General features: G+C 46.8%; 1 protein-coding gene across 1 annotated transcript in view; it reads left to right on the plus strand.

The window, feature by feature from the left end:
- Window positions 1–23,255, plus strand: part of LOC144167769 (uncharacterized) — a 48,370-nt gene extending 25,115 nt beyond the window's left edge. The window contains exons 2-3 of the mRNA XM_077696950.1: window positions 18,907–19,096; window positions 23,020–23,255. Coding sequence (XP_077553076.1) covers window positions 18,931–19,096; window positions 23,020–23,198 — 345 coding nt within the window. The 5' untranslated portion in view covers window positions 18,907–18,930 and the 3' untranslated portion in view covers window positions 23,199–23,255. The remainder of the gene's footprint in view (window positions 1–18,906; window positions 19,097–23,019) is intronic.
- Window positions 23,256–23,746: the final 491 nt, after the last annotated feature.

Here is a 23,746-nt window from a genome sequence, read left to right on the forward strand (position 1 = left end):
AACACACAACCCGTGAATGTGTTTTCTAGCAGCTGGCTTCTGACGAGACTTGCATCATTGTGAACGAAATGTGGGACATTTTATAATGCCCCTTACCACTAAGTAAATTCACTTGAGCAATTTTCCAAAACAGCTTGCACAGTGCGGAGTTAAAAAGCAATAGAATGTGAAACGTCCCCTCACAATTGGAAACTCTTCCTGTTCACTACCCCAAAGGCTTTGACAGTAGACGCTTAAGCACGCTTCACCAGTTGCGAATACAAGCATTAGTGTCAAGTTGAACTCCGCAGAGTGCTTGGGATGGGCCACTTGGAATTTGTGCATAGACTGCAAGCCTCCGAGATAAGCTCTCATCATCATTAGCCCATCCTGCTGAGAGTGAATGAAAGTATTGTGGCTGGTTATGTTCAATTCCAACCAAGCCAAACACAAGAGTAAAGAAGGAACGAGCCTATCAAAATACATACTCAAAGCAGATGCAGGAGGAAGTTCTGTTGCCTAACCAGGTTAGAAGAGGCGAAAGGTACTGGAGCGAAGGAAAGGGAAATAAAAGCCAAGCAGCAATTTTAAGCCTTGCTTATCATTTCATTAAGACTTACTAAGTTGAAAGCACAATGGTACTAAGCAACAAACCTGAGCATAGATGAACAATAACTGAATTGTCACTTGTTAACCTTATGCACACCAGACTTTTAAAGGACTATTAGCAGAAGTTCAAAAACTTGGCTCACACGGCGATCTTATCGGCTGCACTTCTCCCATGCTTGCACAGTTGGAGCTTGAGCCTCCTTGCACAAGAAGCCAGCCAGTCAGCGAATGGTTTCAGTGGTATCTTGAATAGATATATCTTTGGACGGGCAGTTGGGCTCCACCCACGGAAGTGAAACTGCGCTCCCTGCACGGATTCTGCAGCGCCACGTGCACAGATCGTTTCTGTGGAATAGTCAGGATACATTTCTCGGCGACAGTACTACTGCCCCGAGGGAAAAATTGCAGAAGCTACATGCGAGATCGGATTGCGTTCGATGATGCCGTGCGCTACCTGACGACACTCGATTCGTGCACACGCTGACACTACGTCGCTAGCCACGGCGCGACGCGATGGAAAATACTGATCCCTACGTTTTATAATTGAGCCACCACTCCAGAATCAGAACACAAGGCTTGGCATGGAAGAAGCGAGGCACAAGTAGACAACAAATGCAGGCGCGTAAAGCCGATAGCACGCGAACTGCAAAACAACGTGAAGCTTACAAAATATTAAACGACAACAGTACAGTTCTAGGAGCATGTAAAAAGCGGGGCGAAGCAGCGTGCAGAAAACAATGCGTTAGGCTTACCAAGACGTGCAACAGCAAAAATACCCAATCTAAATAATTACAAGCACACGTCCCAACAAGAAAAAAGCGCAGCGAGGCAGCCGCTGTACGGGGAGATAAGGACGTAACCATGCGTCAGGCCTGCCATTCGAACCACGGGCGGAGAACATCGGGACACAAGACGCGAACACCCGGCTGCCGTGGTCGTTAACACAAAAAAGAGGCTTGGTCAAATGACGTAAATATGACGTTTGTTTTGCGACGTCACAGGAAGTCACGTGATTACTTTAGCTTGACGTCACTTCTGCGTGGCAGCAGCTGTTGCCAGGGGGGCGCAGCTCGTGCCACGCGTGGCAGGAGACTTAACCATTTGTATTACATGGCACGCAAAAAAGTAAACAAATTGTTATAAATGACGCAGTTTACAGGTTGTGCATAAATTTAAAAAAAAAATGTTTATTGCACTCTATTTGTACTGTTGTACTATTGCACTGTTGTCTCGTTGTTTAGGTGTCTTCAACGCTGGGTTGAGACGTTGTTCACTTCATCAGTACCGGAAGCGGATGTTGCGGGCAATATTCCGAAGCTCAGCCGACGTGATCAGCCAGGATTCTTGCGATGCGATCGTTGACATCTTGGTATTTACGGCCGAGCCTTGGGGGGTGCCGTCCGACGATGACTACTACCACCACCGTGAAAAGCGACAACGGAACAGGTTAACAAAAGGCCCCACAAGATTTTTCGGCTTGGGCTGGCCCGAATATGTATTCAGTGCAGTGAAATAAAGATTATTATTATTTAAAAAACAATTGCCCGCCGCGGTGGCACAGCTGGATATGACGCTGTGCTGTTGAGCCCAAGGAAGCGCGTTCGGCTCCCGGCTGCGGCGGACGCTTTTCTGATGGAGGCGAAAAGCGAAAACGTCCGTTTGTTCGATATTTCGACGCACGCATATTAAACATCCCCAGTTGGTCAAAATGATTTCGGAGCCCTCCACTACGGCGCGCCTCGTCACTTGTGTAGCGTCGGCGCGTTAAAACGCCGCAATCAATCAAATCAACAAATAAACAATTTCAAACCTAATGCAATGCCTGGTGGTGTGTCCTTGAGTGTTTACATAGAAAGGAAGCCTCCATCTTAGCTATGGTTCAAGCCTTGCGCGAGTTGGTGCAAGCTTCGCCAATTTTTATTTTTTTTTTATTCGCAGACTGAAAGTGTGGGTGCGGGTTGTATGCAAGAAAGAAAATACGGACCTACGGTTGTATACGTGCGAAAATACGGACGTACACCACCTCAACACCGCTGACTATCACCACTTGAAGAAGTGCAAATCGCGCTGACCTCTCCCCCCTCCCCCCTCCACAGCAAAATAAAAAAAAAACAGCTCTTTATGCACACCTGCTGCTCACACAGACCACCGCACGCCCTCCTAAACAGCCGTAACGAATTTGCCATTGTAGAAACCAGCCTCAGAACGGCTTTAAACGCCAATTTCCGGTCAGGGATTCTAGGCTTTTGTTCACACGGCCGCGATGTAACGAAATCCATGTGACGAGAAGGCCCCTGGCACGAAAGTTCCTATCTCGAGATGGCACTGTACGAAAAGGCTGGTGTGACGAGTTGGCCTACGACGAGTTTTCCGGTGACGAGTGGGCTTGTGACGAGTGGGCTCGTTCCCTGCCAGCACATGGCTGCCAGTGAGGGGGTTACGAAAATGAAAAAAAAAGGGGGGGGGGGGGGCGCTTCGAACACGCCAGATTAGTCACGAGAACGTTCGCCTGCTACCGTGACATTCATGTGAAAGGTGCTGGTGACGGGTCAGTGCGGGAGCGGCAGCAGGACCAGGATACTTTGTGCACGAGTTCTCCGAAAGCCAAAATTTCTTGGGGGTGTGCCTTACTGCCATTTTTAGTTCGCCGTGGCGGCCGCTAAAGGGACCGGTACTGGAAAAAGGTCCATTGCGGGTATCACGTAATTTGTGAGAACAACACGTACAAATTAGTTACAATTACACTTTCTCACCCATCAACCATTATGCAAGATGTACGAAAGATAATGAGTGATGCCTAATCACCACTTACGTCTAAAAACACACCGCAAATTTTGTTTTACCGTTGCTGTGACGAACTTCCCTAAGTGACAAAATGCCCTATGACGAATGATCCTATGCAACCAAACGGCCTATTACGAACCGGCCTATGACGAAACGCCATGTGACGAACGGGCGTACACCCGGAGGGATGGGAGACGCGATGGTGTAGGTGAAAATTGTTCCCCGCGAGTGGACGAATATTTCAGTATTTTTGTGTAGGGTGGGCAGCCCAATCTACTTCGCCGAACGGGTTTGTTCCCATGTCGTCAGTCCGGATGATTTCCCCTCTTTTACCATCTTTCACAAATGTAAATAAGCATACGTAAATCTCGTTATTCTACTTCAAACTTCGTCTTCCTGGCCCTCATTTACTTTGGCAACGAGTTTGGCGCGAAAAGTCACCCCAACCTCCAGTTGGCGTGCAAGAGGGAAGATCAACGAACAATCACTCATTTATAATTGATTCACCCCGAGCTTTCCTGCTCAAAAATATAACTGGGCAGGAGCTTAGTTAATCCGCAAGAGAAAAGTGATATTTCGCACTGAACAAGAAGTGGACTTGGATATGAAACTCCGAATAGTTTGCGTGCCATTAAATATCAAAAATTACTGTTCAGACACCTATAAGGGATATTTTAATGGCCATAAAACCTGGTAGAACAAAGTTATAAACTTGAAACTGTGCAAAAAGCAAGCTTTTGTCCCCAATATACGCTGCACAAAAATTCATTGCACTGCGCTCAATAACTTCATAGTAATCACATCTGGAAGAACTGCGGTAAGCCGGAAAGCGTCACCTGGTCTTGCTTTATTCAACCATTTGTTATACGCAATTTTTTTCCCGAGTAGGTGGCAATAAAGTTATTTATTTTACAGCGCAGCTCGAAGTCGCTCGCTCGTGTGCATTTCTACTTTACCGTGCTATGTCAGCAGGATCGTTCAGCAGAATACGCTTTGCGACAAAGCCCCAACTTTTCAGGAAGCTGCTGTAGCGTAGACATCCCGGGAAAAACTATAGTGCGGCTTGACAGGTATTTTATTACCGATTCATTTACTTGTCGTAATTAGGTGATCCACAGTGAAATGGTTGAAGTCGAGGAATTGTCATTTGTTGTAAACATTTGGACATGTACCGGATAAAAATGGTTGCAGAAAATGGCTGTAACTCTTGTTTTGCTGAAGAGACCCCGAAACGGGATCCGGACAGTTTATCGAACGCTGTTTTATCGAGCGCCATTTTATCGAACCCAGAAACATATAAACTAACTCTGACTACTCGCGGGGAGTTTTATAGACTATATCACGGGTAATTACCAGGCGCAGTTTTAATACAAAGAACATGAAGCAGCTGCTCCTAGGACATTCCATTAGCGTCTCGAAAACAACGTAAAACAGGCAGCGTCATGTTCACCTGTTGGAATAAAACTGCAGCAGTTTCAAATTTGATTACTACATTGAACTGACAAATAGCTTAAGTCGAAAATAACAATAGTGTCGTGTTCCTTGCGCTCGTTCGGACTACGTACGGTCAATACGCTCGCAAACAAGATTGAACCGACTCTCGATAATTAAAAGTGGCTTAATTAGAATTTTCGGTTAACTTGAAGTGATGTTCTGGTCCCGGCAAATATACGTGCAATTAGATGAAAAAATTACCCGATAATTTGAAGCCAAAACCAAGCAAGTCGGTTAATTGGGAGACATTTTGAGTAAAAAACATACAGGGGGCCGTCATTTCTCGATGAAATTTGATTTTTTTCGGCGCCAAAACAGCACCGTGAACTGTGTTATGTCGGCGCCATCGCAACTGAGGCCACGCGCAGCCATTTCAGTTGAAACTCGCGCCAGCGAACGCATCCCTACGTACTTTCCACGTTTTTTGTTGCACACAACTCCATGTAAGCAGTTTACGTGCTTGGACGCTTCAGGCTTCAAATTTAACGATGAGTCTTGACACTCAGGACAAACCATGTCGTGCGCTTGAATTGGCGAGGAAAGACAAGGCTGTGACCAACATCAAAAATAAAGAAGTTTAGCGTAGTTATGGCAATGCCGTCTTTGTGCTATGTTTAATTGATTGATTGATTATGAGGTTTAACGCCCCGAAGCTACACCGGCGACGCGGCACGCTGCAGTGGAGGGCTTCGGATTAAGTTGAACCACCTGGAAATTTTTAATGTGCGCCGAAATCTCGAGCACACGGGTGTTTTCGCTTTACGCCTCCATCTGAAAAGCGGCCGTCGCGGCCGGGAATCGAACCCTCGTCCTTGGACAACAGCACAACGCCTTAACCACACAGCTACCACAGCGGTATTCAGTTTATTTCAAAGTTGTGTTGGTTCCAAGCTTTTTACGGTCCCCATGGAGTTCGTATCAATAGGAGTTAACTATATTGTTAAATTGCAATTCAAAGCGCTTTTGTAATTCATTTCGTAACATCATTTTCATCGGTGTCTAACAGCTCCACTGTCAAATCAGCTGAGCAGGACTGATGCTCAGTTTTTATGCGAAGCTTCCGAATTTTGGTACAAACTGTGCGCATCGCTACTGAACTAGTTTGTTTTGGCTTTCCGCGTTTTTAAAGCGAAGCTTCCGGAAGGTTCACATATTCCAGAAAATATTCAACGAATAAACATATGCTTTTGCTGATGCCGCATAACCATCCGCTGGGCAAAAAATAACGCATAATTGCGAACAAGGACATCTGTAATGAATAGGTTTGATTAAATAGGTTCGAATCAAAACGTCCGCGCACCGCGTGTTTGGGACCCCCGCTTCATAGGAATCGATCAGGAGCCCGGCGGGCCGGGAACGGCTAGCGGGGCTTCGGCCGCGGTTGGGGTCAAGAAGACGACGTAGGCCACGTCTGAAGCCTGAATGCAGACTTTACTGCGGCACCAATAAATGTTTTTTTTTTACAAACCAATCGGAGATATTAAAAAAAAACGTAAAGAGAATAAAGCGTGATCGAGGAACTATTCTCAATTAATAATTACACGAGAAATCGTTTCAAGGAAGTCGAGTGCGTTTATATTAGGCTGTGGCTATATGCCTCCCGGCGGTATTATAAGCCCTTCACTAAAGCGACGCCCACCAGCGGTATTTTGATGAAAAATGGTCCGTCTGGCTGTACTGCCTAGAATATACTAGGCACTGTAGTCTGGCACTACTTCGCCTTCCATTATGGTAACGTAAGGTTAACGAATCGAACACAACCTAACTACGAGAAAAAAAAAGAACAGCGAAAACTAACCTAAGCTGTGTATGAAAACGCAAAAGAAAAATAAAGGATGGCAACGAGCCGCACTCGACCCACTGCTTTCTGTAGCAAAAAGCTAAGATGTAACCGCTAAACCACAACGGCAGATGTTCTGGCCTTTTTTAGGTGCGATTGTGCAAGCTCGAGTCAATACGGTATGGTTCGGGTAAATGCCAACAAAGCGTGTAGTAGAGGGCGAAAAAAATATATGCCCAGCGAAATGAAACTAAAGAAATCGAAGCTCGCCCCCCGTGCAGCCAAACATCGAACGCCTGCCGTGGGTGCCGAGCAAATAAATTCGCTTCCTACCTTGATCCATTCCCGCCACGCCTTGGCTCAACACAGCATTAATAAAGCACATGGCGTTAAATACGATTGGGGGCGGCACACTCAGATTGAGGATGCGGTGGAGGCGGAGGCCTATAAAAAGCAGTTCTACTTTCCTAAAAAAACGACAACATCCCCGAAAATATTAAATTACTTGCATGCGAGAAACTTGTATGCCCTATTTTAAAGTATGCGATGGGTACAATGGGTACAAATTTATCTTATGAATAGAAAACAGTACGTTGATGTTAGTAATCGTATTTCAAATGAATGTGGTGTTTCTGCTGGAGTTCCGCAAGGAAGCGTACTCGGACCGCTGTTATTTTTAATTTACGTGAATTCTTGTATTCCGGCTGACGTTTCATTGCGGTTGTTCGTGGATGATTGTGTTGTTTTTAAACAGGTTTTATGTCCAGATGATCATAGTTCACTACAAGGTGCTGTTTCTGCTATCGACAGGTGGTGTGAGAAATGGGGCATGGAACTGAACAGGGGAAAAACTGTACTGATGCGCATAACCAGGAAAAAGTTACCGAGCTCATATTTTTATAAAATTCAAGATTGTATTATTTCTGAGGTCAAAGAAGACAAATACTTTGGCGTCACCTTCACAAGCGATTTAAAATGGTCATCCCATATCTCGAAAACCTGTGCGTCCGCAATGCGTAAGCTTTATTTTCTCAGAAGAAAGCTCAGAAGCGCCCCGGACAGTTAAGATTTTAGCTTATAACACTTTTGTAAGAAGTAAATTAAAATATGCAGCGGTAATATGGGACCCACATACGAGAAGAGATAAGATTCAACTAGAAAGAGCCAACCGTAAGGCCGTGCGATTTATATTTGGGAACTACAAAAGGGAGGACTCTCCTACCCAGTTAATGCATGATAATCAATTTCAGATCTTGAAAACTCGCCGAAAGATTAGTCGCATTGCATTCTTACACAACTGTTTCTCAGGAAAAATTAAACTAAACCTACCCGATTATGTAGAACCTCTAAAAACAAGGAGGACTCGTCACAATCACCAACATTCATTCGCTCCCATTTTCGCAAAAATTAATAGCTACAAGTACAATTTCTTCCCTCAAACAATTGAAGATTGGAATTCACTCCCTGCACAATTATTTCTTTTTTCTAATTTCATGACCGAGGTAGAAAAACATTTCCCTTTTTAAATTTGCGGGACAAACATTTATTCATTCTGGTCAATGTGCAACCTTCATGTGAATAGTGTCGTGCATTTAGCGTTGTACCCTCTCCTGGTGGGGCCAAATTTATGGCCTGCAGTATTGTCAAATAATATATGCCTCTTCCAAGCGGAGTCCTCATCAGCATTGACTGAGCAAAAGATTAGTAAAAAAAATAAACAATACCAGTGCGACTATACGTCGGGATAGTATCTGTCAAAAATATCTTAAAATCATATGATTTGGAACTGCTGCAAGTCAACTGACACAAGAAGAGACTGAAAAAAAGTTTGAAATTATATATTAGGGGATAAACTAAAATAAACGAAGACGCGTATGAACAACCGGCCACCAAACGAGGTGCTCCGTTAAGTTATAACGAACCGATAAGGCCTTATCTGGCTCGTCTAGACGGGTTTAAAGATCATTTTTTCTTAAGTGCGGAATAGGCTATCAGAGTACGGTGTTGCTAGTTTGATTGTTAGAGTTTGAGCATTCGCTAGGATTGTATTACCGGCAGCACGAATCCTAATGTTCTTCGTCTTATAGTATATTGGTTTCTCGTGTTATACTCCTACTTGTATACCCTGAAGTGAGGTTTGCAGTATAAAATAAGTAAATAAATAATTTAGCAAAGAAATCGACACGTTCGATCCCCGACGGCAGCGGCCGGTTTTCTGATGGAGGCGGAAAGCGAAAACGCCCTTATGTTTGAGATTTCGGCGCACGCTAAAGATCCCTAGTTGGTCAAAACTAATCCAGAGCCCTCCACTACGGCGCGCCTCATCACCTGTGTGGCGATGGCGTGTTAAACATCATAATAAAAGCAATGATGCAATAAAAAAAGCAACCCGAGAAAAAGACCAGGCACAGCTCCGGGTCCGTGTTTCCTTCCTTGCGTTGCTTTTTTACGATGTTTCATTTACTTCTATTGGGCACACAACCGACAAAAACCAAAAAAATAAACCTTTTTCCTGTACCGGTCTTCCTAGCAACCGCCACCGCGAACTAAAATTAGCAGTAAGGCACCACCCCCCCCTCACCCCCCATCTCCAAAGTAAGGTTTTCGGAGAACCTGTGCACATAATATCATCGTGGTCAATCTCAAACGTCTTTGCCCCTTTCCTTTGAAAGCCTTATTTGTGTGCAGCACGAACTCACCACGAGCTTTCGACAAAGCGGATATAAAGGTGTGCAGCGCTAGAAAGCATAGCCGCGCCCCAAAGCAGTAAGCAGAGGGGCGCCCTTTTGTTCGTTTTGTAAAGCCGGAATGGTAGGCGGCGGGGGAAGGTTTCTCCCCTAACTACCCTCCTCTCCCTCCCACCCCACCGAGTCACTAGATCCAAGGAGTCGTAAGATCCAAAGGGTCGGTACATCCATCCGAGTCATTAGATCCAACGCGTCATTAGATCCAACGGGTCAGTAGATCCAACCGAGTCACTAGATCCAACGCGTCAATAGATCCACCGAGTCAGTAGATCCACGAATGGATGTAATGACTCGTTGGATCTACTGACGCGTTGGATCTGGTGACTCGGAATCGATCACGAACTCATATGAGTCCCCTTCAACCAAGAATCCTCCCCCACCCCCCAACTCCCCCCCCATGGCCTCCGGCCTTCCCTTTTTGAATGAAAGATTTAACAACAACAACGCCGACGACGCGATTCGAGATAGCAGCAGAGTAGCGCGCATTTCCGTGCCTTCGCTGGTCACGCGATCACTTCTTGAGACGCAGCAGATATGCGCCGCGATCGACAAGACTACAGCAGTTCGCACTGTGCACAAATTTTGAATTAGGGAGCATAGTAACCGCCAGTTTTTTTTTTTTTATGCCAGCTTCTTGGCCAATCCCTAGATGGGTACGGGGCCACCTTGAGGCAACCAACGAAACAACCAGCAGTTTCGCTGTAGCACTGGAACAACTGTGCAGTGAAAATTATGGGAGGAGGAGAAAAACGTTCACCCGAGCCGATATAAAACAGAAAAGGAAAGAAGAGAATGGGCATCTTGTGGGATGTTTTTCCAGTGTGCAACCAGGGATTTTTGGGGTACTTAGGACAGAAGGCTAAAACACCAACAATGAATATTTCGAGGGGTGAAGCATGTCTTTGAATTTTACTGTTACTCCACTAGGAGTGAAGCAATTATAAACGGCCGATCGTGATAGCTCAGCGCAAGAGGCTGACGGAGAGGAGAATGCGCTTCGTCATTAAACAGATGAAGGCACGCCGTCCAGCATGTAAGCCGATGCGTGTCCACAGGCAAATATCTTCCCCAGCACACATATTTTGAAGTATTTTTTAAGTCACAGACGTTAATATCACAAGCTCTACGTTCCCACTCGTAGATCACGAAATGTGAAGTACCAGCACCGGTCTGTACTAGACGCGTAGGCAAGTAGCCTGTGGCAGAAAAAATGGGTATGGGGTGTATATTAAGTCTTACACTGACACAAAAATTCCTTTACGGCCACTTAGACTAGCAATAGTGCGCTAAGCTTTACCCATCACCACAGCTATCCCTCTCAAAGCAATGCGACGAAAGAGAGAGAGAGAGAGATATAGAAGAAACACGTGGTGTTGATCTTGGCACGCTGTGATAGCGCCGACTTTTTTTTTAAATAAAGTTTTTTATGCCGGGATACAACCAGGATCGCACTGACGTCATATCCGTCACGGAAATGACATCGCTAAGTTTTATTGACGCGGTTGCGCCAGGATTCGAAACCACAAACTCTCTCGGCGCATCGGGAGGCACGAAGCGCTCTGCCAACTGCGATATATCGACTCAAGCGAAATTAGGTCTACGAACACGCCTCATATCCCTCCCTATGACCTGCTTTATTCAGATGATGCTGCCGTCTAGGAGAGGTGAAGGGAAGTAGTGTATCATGACGCTAATGAGCGCTGACGATTGCGCTTCGATGCCAGCGCCTACGTGTACGGGGGACGCACGTGAATTTAGCCACCCTAGCAGCCATGGAGGAAGACAAAAGTTAGCTAGCAGCGTAAGCTGCCACCCACTGCTTCGGGTGTGAAGGCCCCGTGCAAAAAAGCTGTCGCTTAAGCGCCACAATAAGACAATGATGCCTACTGGCGAATGTCGCGCTTGTGACTGCTTTGGTGCGACGAGAGACTCGTTAGCGGGAAACAAACGGCGTTCGCGCGTTCCAAGGTACGAACTTTGCCTCTCGCGTTCCACAAACTGAGCTCGTCGCAACGCAACCGTCTGTCGTGCATGCCATGGAGCAGGGCCGAACTGGCCGCGCCTTTGCCGAAGCGACCCGCCAGCAGGACGTCTCTCGCCAAGCACATCCACGATACAGCAGCCGACCCGCAAGTCATGCTCCTTTCGCTGCAGCGGGCTGTGTTTACCAAACGATGCGCTGACAACCCGTTCGGTTTCGTTCGCACGGTTTGCGAGCGCCTGGGGTTTCAGTCGGATTTGCGCAATACTCCGGCGCGTGTAATCCAGTGTCTAACGTTTCTGTGTCTAACGGTGCCATACCGACGAAATATGAATAGCGATGTGCAAGTTCACGTATCGATGCACAATAAACATTCAACTGCTCCTGCAAGGGCACATTTCACTTTCGTGTTTTACCGATTCCTATGAAAGAGGGATCAAGCAGATTTTCCCCTCAAAGGTCTCCCAAGTGTGACTCTGCATGCGGGAGTTGTGTAAGCGGCGGGGCACCGCTCACTCAACCGGTTAGGCCGTCGCAGTCAGGCTGCCTGCGTGGTGGGACGGCGCGCAGCCTCTCCGTGCGGGCTGGCGCTAATGAAATGCGGTGGCGCGCAGCTGCGCCGCCAGTATCGCCCGTCAGATGCTATCAACGCTGCACACTGACGGCGACGGCCGATCCATTCAGCCGCACAAAACCGGAGAAGCTGGCCGGAGCAGCAGGCGGACAAAGGGATTGGGTATGACCAATCGCGCAGGTTGCTCGAAGTAAAATGGTGCCTGCTCGACAGCTGTTCTCCCATCAAACAGGGATGTATTTATTATTACAGTGTGTCGAACCGAAAAAAAAAAAATACCGGTTCGGTTACGATTCTGGTTCGGGTGAATTCATTTCGTTCCGGTTCAGTTCCGGTTTTACTAAATCACAACCCGGCCGAACCGGTTAGCGAACTGGTTCGGTGATTTAAAGTATTAGCGAAGTGCGAAAAAAAAAATGTTTGCAGTTTAACGCGACCGCGAAAACTAAATGTGATTCTGGCGCATTCAGAATACAACCTTTTCTCAACAAAAGTTGCGCAACGTTAAAAAGAACAATGAGCAATTAGACCAGATATTTAAAAAAAATACATATGAAGCAGTGATGACTTACCAACTACAGTCGAACACGGATATATCGAACACGGGTATATCGAATTATTGTCTATATCGAACTCGTAAATTATCCCCTTGAAAATTCTGTGTAAAAGTATAGGAATTCGCACGTTTATATCGAACCGTATTTTTCCCGACATCGGGTATATCGTACGCCGCGGCAGCTGGTAGGTGCTCTTCGGCGGTCGCTGCACCCCCGATTGAGGTTGAGGAGGATGTGGAGGAATGCGCGGGCATGGCGAAGGTCGGGTACAGGAGGCGACTCCTCGATAGGCTTTTGATGAACCTCCGCGTGGGCACCGAGCTTAAGGTTGACCTGCTGGGAGCCATACATATGATGACATGCGCTTGGAACGGCGTGAAGAAGGAGACGGTGGCCAACTGCTTCCGGAAGGCAGGCTTTGTGACGGCCGAACTTTCCGAAGCTTGCGAAGACGGCGACGACGACGACGAGTGCATGGGCGACACGTTTCGCGGGTTGTCGTATCTTTTCCCGGCTGCTGTTCCAGCCGGAGTGTCTCCCGACGACTTCGTGAACGCTGACACCAATGTTCAGGCTGTTTCGAGCCTCGGTGACGAGGATATTGTAGCTGCGGTCGCAGGAACCCAGGCTGATAGCTCGAGTGGTGAAGATCGTCTGGACGAGGAGGCGGCTACACGATCGTACTCCGCGGGTGAAGTGGCCGCTGCGTTCAGCTTGATTCGCCGTTGTTGCGGCGACATGGAAGGAACTGGGCTGTCGCACCTGGACGGCCTCAAGAAGATTGAGACCAGCGTCTTTAATTTCATTTCCAGGACGAAGAAGCAGGCCAAGATCAGCGATTTTTTTTTCACGGAAATAAAGCGTTCTGTTGCGTCGTGAGTGCGGAATTAGTTGTCATTCTTGAATGCGCCCATCGGTAAGTGATCGTTCGCAATAGGTGAGGTCTCAGAGCCAATATTTTTTATATCGAATTTTTCATATATCGAACTATTTCGCGATCCCCTTGGAGTTCGATATATCCGTGTTCGACTGTATATACTTTCCCGCCAGCCCTTATGTTTTCCTAGGGACTACTTAAAACCAACAAGGGTCCTAACTGTTGGTGGGGTACACTTTCCCCCCCTTCCTTTTTTTGTTGTTGTTTAAATCGCAAGTCTCCTGTCTAGAATCTCCCTCCCAAGTACCCCCAATTCTTCGCCGCGCTAGGCACCTTTTCCCTTGAGAGCGGTCTGGCTCGAGTAGTGTGAGCCGGGGCCTACAACCCACTCGGCCGCTCAAACTGGACAATTAGGAACTCAATTGAAGTTGCCTGCACGGCCCTTGAAGATTCAATAAGTGTTAATCCTCCCTTCCTGCTATTCCCATTTCCCCCTCTGGCCAACCGGCCTTCCCTTCCCAATAAAGGACTTTACTACTGCTACTCTAGAATCTTTCACCACCCTGAACGTTCAACCCCCAGAGAGAGTTCGGCCTGGCGTCGTCGGCTCCGCTCTGCACATTAACAGGGGAAGTGTTTAAATCCCAGAGGTGCACATTTTCCATCAGTTTTAGCGTAAGAAAAATAATCCCACAGTAGCCAGGTAAATAATACCTACGGATTCGATTGTTTGGCCACTTAGGATAATTTGTTTGCGTTCACTATACTCAAGCGTTTCAGCCAAAGTTTTGTTAAAAGTAAGCTTTAGTTAATCCTTATTCACCCATTATTACTCTGATCACTCGTTGCATTTTTAGATATATATTACAGGTGTGTGCGCCACTATGAACACGACTCCGTTACGCCTGATCACCACCCACGTTCCGTCCACTAAGCTGCGGAATCTTGACCCTGCAACACTTTTTTCAAATTTTTTTGACATCTTAAATGCTTGCGAAACGTAGTCACCCAAAACACCCAGTACTTAGATTAGGGGGTCGCAAAGTACCTCAGCCAAAAATTACTGCTCGATGCCCATCGATAGCATGGAAACTCGCTCAAAAGATTTTTCTCTTTTTCCCGTTCTTGACGTTCTTCATCGGCCCGAATTACGTCACTGAGGCCATGTAGCGGCTGTTGGCCGGTTTTTCTTCAGTTGCAGCAATGAACGCTCTTCGATAGCAACTTTAAAAATAAAGCCACAAAAACAAAGCAGAAACGGAAGGCGTATCTGGTGCGACGAGCAAATCACGCAGTGCTGCTCCGTGCTCGCAATAACTATAGCTTTCCCAGTGCTTCCAGACGCGAAGGAAAGAGTGAAAGCGTTTATTGAAAGTGTTGCAGGGTTATTTTAACTAATCAAATCAAATAAACGAACTTGATTGAAGTGCTTTAGAAAAATACACAAGTAAAAACCACTGCAGACAAGAGGCGCAAAGTCAGTTACTGTACCGGGCCCTCAAAGAGTTAATAACAGTGGTAATAATTTCAATAAACTTTGGCAGCAACAGTGCCAAACACAATGTAAGACGCTCCAAAATATAAGACGCTCCAATATAAGACGCTTCAAAAATATAAGGCGCCCAAGAAAAAAAGTGTGAATTCATTTTAAGTAAACCATGGCCTCCGCAATCGGCTGCCGGCGGCGCGCCGCCGGTTGCCGATCGCGGAGTCCACGTGTAAACAATCAAAAGAGGAAATAGTTCACCAGTGAAAAAAACAAGGTCGGAATATCCAATTCCCATGAGGAATAAAAAAAAAAGTGGCAAAAGGTTGATTCAAAGGAAAAAAGATGGTCTTTCAGGGATGATTATGCGATTATAAAGTGAAGGGTGATTAGACTGTCGTTGTTCCTGTAATTTGAGGGGACGGAAAAGGCAAGGAAGTGCACTGGGGATATTATAGAGCGTAGCAGGAAGCTCACCACCATACAACCCAGCGCGGGCGGGGGAGGTGCAGTAGGGACTAAGGGAGAAGGGATTTGTGGGATTGACTCGTACAGCCCGAGATGGAACTCTTTTGGAGAGGCGCTCTTCAACTTCTCGACAGCAGTATCAACCCCCCCTCCCCATGGAACCGTAGCAGCATATCAGTGAGTTAACTAGCCATGGAAGCGCATGTCCAAAAACAAAGTATCTCTAAAAGACAAAACAGAAAAAGCGCGAAGTACTAGCGCTGAACAAATGGAATAAAGCGGGACTGGCCTGCTTTTCTGCATGTGTCGTCTACTTGTTTAGTGCGGTTTTCTATTTAAGACGAAAAACGTAGCGCGTTCATGGTCGTGTGACAAAGTTTCTTGCAAAATGAGAAAGTGCGTGCCATACGCTAACAGATTTCCCTGCTATACCTGTAATCCTCATTTGTATCCGCTAAAAAAAAAAACGCGAAGTTCTCCGCTCTACGCGTTTTCAAAACTAATTATTATACCAGGCACCACGGCGCTCGCTGCATTCGCCGTGATGACACGTTTGATAGTGTTAAAGGTTGGACAAAGGAAGGGATGTCTGGAGCAAAACCTACCTTTTGGTGTTTCGTTTATTCGATGGCTGAATGCAGTAAAAAAAGAGCATGAATTATTCGTGTGGGAACTCGGCGTGGAATAATTCAAAATAAAGTGCTGGGCCCATGGAAACACAATTTTCAAATAATATTGGCGTGTTTGATTCCATGAACCTATGTGCTTTGATGTGGACGTACCGTATATAGACGCTTTGTCTCGCTTTGCTCTCATCATTCATATTCGCAAATGAGACGTAGAGTTGGAGAAGAAAAAGAGAATGGCTTAACGTCGCAGTGACTTTTTACACCCTTACAGAGCTGACAAGTAGGCCAAGGGCCCATCTCAACAGAGCGCATTAAGATACAGGCCAGACTGAATGCAAACATCCCTTGGTGATAACGTTCCAACGCTTGTGAAAAATTTTCGAGATAAAATGTGGCGAAAGTTTTCGATGCGAGTAGTTTGAAACGCAAAATCACAAGCAGTGCTGTGATTGATGCGAAAAGTAATGTCACAAAGCGTTGGGGGTAGAGGGGGGGGGGGGGGGGGGGGGGGAGGGTGATAGGTGATATAGCCTGAGAAAATGTGAAAAACTATACGCGACGGTGACTGGGCATTCAAAGGGTATTAAGAATGCTTGATAAGTCCGTATTTCAAGTATTCCGTGCGTGAAGATAACAAAGTCGTTAAAAAAGTCTTCCGGAGAAAAAGAAACTGGGCAAGTTAGTGGGAATCCGTTAACGTGACAAAACAAAGAAAAAGAAATGCAAACGTCACACTCCATTCCTCTCCCGCCCTTGCCTTATCGTGCAGTTTCAACAATAAAACGGGATGCCCAATCATCTTAACCACTTTTTTTAATGCAAAAGGCACTATCTTTTATCTACCTGGAGTTGCACAAGGCGCGCAGAGGCACTGGGACATATTCTGATGTCTCGGCAGCGATGCGGCATGCGGGCGGAAACTGTGTGGTCCCCGTGAGTTCCACTTGTTTTCGACGCTCCCTCCGCCGGAACTAAGTTTGAGCCTCGAATACGTGTTATTGGTTCATAGCCGGGGGGCCACCGAACAAAAATTGCTGCTTTATCCTGACCGCAGTACGAAATAACTACATGGTTCCATTTCTTGTTCGAGAAAGGGGCGGATCAATTTTATTTCTAAAAAAAAAATTGAGGGGGGGGGGGGGGGGGGCAGCAAGCAAATTTGAAGGTTTAGTAGTGGCTATAGATTAAGGATTAAAAAAGCGTACCATGTAGGCAAGAACTTGGGGTGTCCAGAAATAATAAAAATAATCGCACACAAAGGAAATGGTAAAGTTAACAAAGCGACATCAAATATTGCCCCCCCCCCCCCCACCCCTATTTTTTTATCCAACCCAATTAATTGCCTTTTTACGTGCGTGTGCGTGGGTGACTTTCAAAAAAATAAACAGACACAAGGAAGGCAAGAACAAAAAAAATTTCTCCGGTTACCAAACAAAACAAGGTAAAATTCGCTAAGCCAAACTCAATTTCATACAATCCTAGCGTGATTTCCGTCTGTGAGCCCCACAACCACCACAGTTTCGTCAACGTGGAGTTAATGAGGTTAAGGGTGCTTGGCTGTGGCATACCCTAATTCTTTATAACCTAGCATTTATCAACCCCCCGAACTAAATTCTGATCTATAGGGGGCTTATATCGGCAGCGTCCCGAGCCGTGTCCATGACTAACTTAAAGGCACTGCAAATCCCGGTTCAATGAAAACAAGGCACCGCTGCTCCTTTTAGAGTATGAACTCGCCGATCACTCAACGAGATGAGGATATCGCGGCTGGTTGCCAAGTGGAGCGTCGCAAAGCCTGTTCATATTGCCTCGTCATCGGAGGATATCGGACCTTGGCTGACGCATGATCGAAGAGGGACATGGACGTATGACACAACACGGACTCCATCAGTCAGGGCGATGAACGAGCGAGGGCGTATAGTATAAAGGATTGGCCGCTACATTGTGCAAAGCTCCTCTGAAAGCAGCGAAGGAAAGACTTCCGTGTTTGGGAACCATTGAACATTTATAGGGTGCAACTTTTAAGCCGTATCTCATCAGGGGACCCGGATTAGACGTTGTCCGCCGCTGCTGCTTCTTCTTATCCATTCCTCCCCCGCCGCCTTGCGATGGGCGGGCTCTTGCTGGCAAGATTGCGAATGCACTCCGGACGTCAGTTTTCGCTACGACTGTTAATTGTGCGTCCTCCAGGACTACCTTTTAAGACATTAATGAAGTACGATCGACGCAGGATCCGGCGAGCACATTGTCTTTTCCAACGCGCAAAATTCTCCTCAGAGGTTAAACAGCTCGTTTTCCGAGGAGGAGTTTTCTGTGAAAGTCTTCAAGGTTTGTTCTAGAGGTGTCTCGTCAACCGAGATCTTTATATATATTAGAAAGCTCTAGCTTACTGTGCGCATGGTGTCACAGTGTGTACCGTGTGCATCGGGACTCGACTGCGCACGCGCGCGGCGAGAAGGACCACCCCTCACCGGTACGAATGAGCGGGCACGGCGAGGCCTGTCAGCAGAACTAAGCCACCCTACCGGAACGAATGTACATATATGCCCAGTCGAGTCCCGGTACGCATGGTACACACGGTACACACGGTATACGCTAAAAATCTGTCTTGTCACGAAGTAAGGGGTGACGCACGGTTCCATGCGTAAAGCTGGTTAATTGGGGGGGAATTTGTGCTCCAAAATTATAAACAATTATAAGTACAAACGTCGAAGTAACAGTCAACATGAACGACGTGCGCAGACTCGAGTCGGCCAATTGAATGCCACGGCGTGTTGTCTCCCAGTGTCTTGTATTCTCTGACGGTACTCAAGAGATTATTCACGGCGGCCCTGCGCGAGGTGCATGGGATATGGCTCGCACCAGCGATGTATCTGTTTTCAGCTGGAGACGTATGTGAGCGCAGCCGAGATCAATGTGTCCGCTTGGTCGTGCGGCGCAGCAGAAGAGCCCTAGAGGGGAGACGATGGACGCGCCGTGCCTGCGAAGCCTGCTACTCAGCGTGTTGGCGGTGGCCCTGCTGTGCCCCTCCTGCTCGTCCGCCTTCTACCGGGGCCGGGGAGGCAGCAGCCTGGCGCTGGCAAAGAGGCTCGAGGGGGACCTCTCCGAGGACGACGAGTACGCGCTGCCCGGTAAGTCTCTCGCTCCTCACACCCCTCTCGCTCTTAACACTTCTGCTTTATGGACGATTTCCATGGAGTTTGCCATTCTCACAAGCCAGGTAAAGGTGTGTATGAGTTGGTGCTCGTAGTGGTCGCACTACGTCTTCCTGGGCGTGATAACGTACGGGGGAGTTACAATGTGCCTCCTCCGTTGTGAGCTCGCATGATGTTAATTATGTAGCTGTTTTTCATCTAGAAAAGATGCGAGAGCACGTAGAACTCCCTATGATTTCGTGAATGCGACAGCGTTAGTGATTGCCGAAGTGTCCTCTCTTTTAACCATCATCGCGCTTTTCGTCTTGAGTCAGTATTCAGAGTAAGGGCACATACTTCTTATAAAGCGCTGTCCAGTAAACCACTGCGGGCCTGTGCTACTCTGCGGTACACGTAACACTTCCCTAGACTAACAGCAACAGCTGTCGGTGTTCGCCGGATTTTACCAGCTGGGCCCAACGCTACGATTTGGTGTCTCGCAGCGTCAACCGGCATACCCAAAGTTTCATTCGCTGGAGAATGCCTCGACGCCCGCTCTATATTGTTGCTTGTACGCACGCTGCATATCTAACTTCCGAATCTTATGAGAGCTAGCTACAAAATACGTAGCAATCAGTGATTGCACGCATATACGCGTGATTAGTGAACGCGCAACCTCGTGCAACAGTTGTTGGTTTTGCCTATAGAGTTCCATACTAATATTTTGGTGCCTAACATATGCTAGAGTACATTCCAGGCACTCTTCTAAAATGTGTCGATGCAATCGCGTGTCGTCGTGGGTGCCGCCGTAGTAGCTAGAATCGTTCCTCTCCTAGTTGGCTTGGCTTGCCACATGGCTTCTTTTCGCTCCTGGAGCCAAAATAAACAAAAAAGCAATGTGTCGAACCAAAAAGAATTCCGGATCGGTTACGGTCCGTGTTCGGGTTCGGGTGAAATAACTTCGTTCTAGTTCAGTTTCGGTTCGACTAAATTACACACCGAACCGGTTCGCGAACCGGTCCGGAAAGATTAGCTATAAGTGCGAAAAAAAAATAACTTTGTAGTTGACAGGGACCGTGACCAAAATAAACAAAACAAGTTTGGGTCATTCAAAAGATGGCTTTGCCCTAATAGCAATGATGTTGATCTTAATGGCAACTTTAAACTTTAAAATAACTTTAAAATAAATTAAATTGTTGCCGTTCACCAGGCACTTTCTTGCCATCCCTTATGACGTCACAAGGACATAATTATGCCATTGGCAGCTCCTGAGCAAAACCACCCCTAAAAGAAATTCACGCATCTCCACGAAGTGAATCATGACGAGTGAGCGAAGCACTGGGGATCGTTCTTACCGTAAATCACCCGTGACATTGCCTGCTCGCGCATGTAAATGAGTGGCAACGCGCGTGTACAGTATATGCAATTCCAATCCAATACAATCCAATCCGATACAATTCAATTTAATCCAAACCAATCCATCCCAATCCAATCCAATACAAATCCAATGCAATCTAATCCAATGCTCCTCGCGCATGCGCAACACTGACAAAGCGAGGTCCTAAGGTGCTTATTAAGTGGCGCCTGAAGTCTTGTTATACCGTACCTCTTGGTTGCTTGCATGACGTTGAAGCGCTGATAAATCTGTCTCACATTAGGTCACGGGTGGGTATAGTCAAACTTGAAGGTTTTTCAACATTTATATTTATTGGTGTACACAATGTCCTGCGGGGCCGGAATAGCGTAGAGCGAGTTACCAAAGGATATTTCTTTAAAATAAAACAGGGTCACAGTTTATTTTGTTTTCATGCATATTGCTTTGACGTCCCATGTAGAGCGTAAAAGTAGACGCGTTAGGGGAATAGTGCCGACTACTAACTTAGGCGACTTCGGCACGGAGCTGCCTTTCACGCCCAGCAAAAGATAATTATACTTGAATTTTTTATGCCACTTACAATCTACAAAAACATGGCACAAAAACTGTGACAGTTGTATACTAATGGGTAAGAATTCTTTCCAGAGGCTCTCTTATGTAACGAGCGGGTTCGATTCCCGGCCGCGGTGGGCGCTTTTCTGATGGAGGCGAAAAGCAAAAACGCCTCTGTGTACGAGATTTCGACGCATGTTACAGATCTTCAGGTGGTCAAAATTAAGCCGGAGCCCTCCACTACGGCGCGCCCCATCGCCTGAGTTGCGTCGGCGCGTTAAACCCAACAATCAATCAATCAATCAGTCTAATGTAACCACCTGTATAGAGTCGGCTTCACCTTTATGCAGAAGCGAATAGGTGGGACGACATTTTCCCACGAGTAATGTAAGCAGTTTTATATCACAGTATGAAAGCACCATGTACCCCTTTGCATCCCCAGGAACTAGACAAAGCAACACGTAGGAAATTTTAGGGTGTGGGTCGTTTTTGCGCGGTGCAGCAATTTGGTGGCCTGTCCGCCCCTGCACATTTTTTTGTTATACGGGCTCTTTCCTTAACCGGGCAGTGGGTGACTTCGATCTCAGATCGGCCAGAGAACGCACAAAAAAGCACCATGAGATAGGCACCATGAGATAGATAAGGACACACGCATAGCCTCCACCCGATAAATCCCTCAACAATATTCAGAAAGCCACCTTGAGGCAGCTCCAAACTAATACAATCTGTGCCCCCTATAAATTATCATTGATTCATTCAGGAGCTTACTGACCCTTATTCTCCCTCTGTAAAGCCGAAAGAGTAGATTTAGCTGATGGATTGTATGGTTGCCCCTAAAACCCGCCTTCTTACGGTTTCCAGGTACTTAATTCAGAGCAGTGGGAGTGCGCGATGCTCAACACCGATCCATAGATTGAAGCTTGGGCCTTGACACGATCGCTAGAGGTAGCTGGAAGGCATGGTCTTGTCGCCACCCCTCGTGACCGATAACCCACCATACATTGCCCCTTTTCTGGCGAAACTAAAGTTTTAGTCACCCATTTATTACGGGGGGTAATTCACAAGACACCATTGCCCTGCCAACAAAGTATAACGAGTTAAAATACTGAATATTAAGATTTTGTTTTTTGCACCATGTTTCAAAGTAAAACATCACTCAAAATAATTATCACAAACTACAGGGCCCTTCCAGTCTGTGAAGAAGGATGACCAGCAAAGCTGTGGTGTCGAGCCTTAACGTAAGCGACAATGCTTTGACCGACTCGTAGTCCAAGTAGCGCACGAAGCAAAACACGTTTGTTTGTAATTTGCGTTTGAGCATATATTCTCTGGTTAAGACTTTGAATAAAAATCTGACAAACTGGAGTTTCATTCCAGAGGTCAAACATGGGATGTCGGTTTACCTCCCATAGAAGCTCATGTATTAACAGCAGACGAAAATCCCACAATATTTATAATTTCATTGTGAGCTATGTAATTTTGAAAAGTAAATAAAACTGGGCGTAACGTTAGAGTCGTCTTAGCGGCTAATATTCATATAAATATTTTTGGAATAGTTTCAATAGAACAATAGTTAGAGCAACTTTCTGTAATTACACTCCCTACGAAGGTGCACGTGCTTCACTGTGCAATACTTTATGTGGCAAAGCCATCGTATAAAAACAAGCTTACAACAATTCTTTTGAAGTCGGCTTCACATCTTAACACAAAGTGTTGCTGGGAAGACATTTTTTAGGCAAAATATAAGCCGTCTTATAATAAAACATGAAGGCCGTAGGACTTCTTTTATTTTTTGGCTGGGCTCGAGAGGCGCGAGACGTGAGCGGTTGGAGGTCGATGGGAGAGGCCTTCGTACTGCAGTGCACCTATATAGCGCACTGTTGTTGATGATGATGATGATGACATGACGGCACGCTCGCTGAAGCGCGGCTCGTCTAGACACTGGACTCTATGTGTTGTGCCGGCACGTAACGTGTGCGCGTGATGTGCGCAGGCGCCCTGGAGGCGTTCGAGTGGCGCACCCGGTATCCTCCGGCGGCCGCGTCGGACGTGAGCAGCTTCTACCCCTTCTTCCGGCCCTCGCCGCTGGCCAAGAAGAACAAGGACGCCTCGCGCTCGCTCGACCCGGCCGGGGCCAACCGGAAGTTCCAGACGCAGGGGTGGAGGCGCTGACCGCGCAGCTCCCGTCCCCGCGGCGTTCATTAAATAACGCGCACGTTAAAGCGCCAACACTCACGCCTGCTTTCGCGTCTTCATTCCTCGGGTAATCGACTGCAGTGGGTCCGATGAGGACATCATCGACGTGGCGGTTCGCCTCATATGGAGTAAGACCAGAAGAAAGAGAGGGATTGTAAGGAGAGGTAAGGCACGGGGTATAACCGAAGAACCATCCGGTTTGTTCAGCTGCACTAAAGAAATAGGCACATCAAACATTTAAGATCGAAAAAATTCACGCATCTCCACGAAGTGAATCATGACGAGTGGGCGAAGCACTGGGGATCGTTCTTACTGCAAATGACCCATGGCATTGCCCACTCGCGCATGTGGATGAGTGACAACGCGTGTGTACAGTATATACAATTTCAATCCAATGCAATCTGATACAATTCAATTTAATCAAATCCAATCTGATCCAAATCCAATCCAATCCAATCCATTCCAATGCTCCTCGCGCATGCGCAACACTGTGTACCCGGACGCCAAGCCTCGGACAAAGCGAG

This window comes from Haemaphysalis longicornis, unplaced genomic scaffold (assembly GCF_048455015.1).
Source record: "Haemaphysalis longicornis isolate Haplotype H1 unplaced genomic scaffold, Haemaphysalis longicornis Haplotype H1 scaffold_2, whole genome shotgun sequence".
Taxonomy (NCBI): Eukaryota; Metazoa; Arthropoda; class Arachnida; order Ixodida; family Ixodidae; genus Haemaphysalis; species Haemaphysalis longicornis.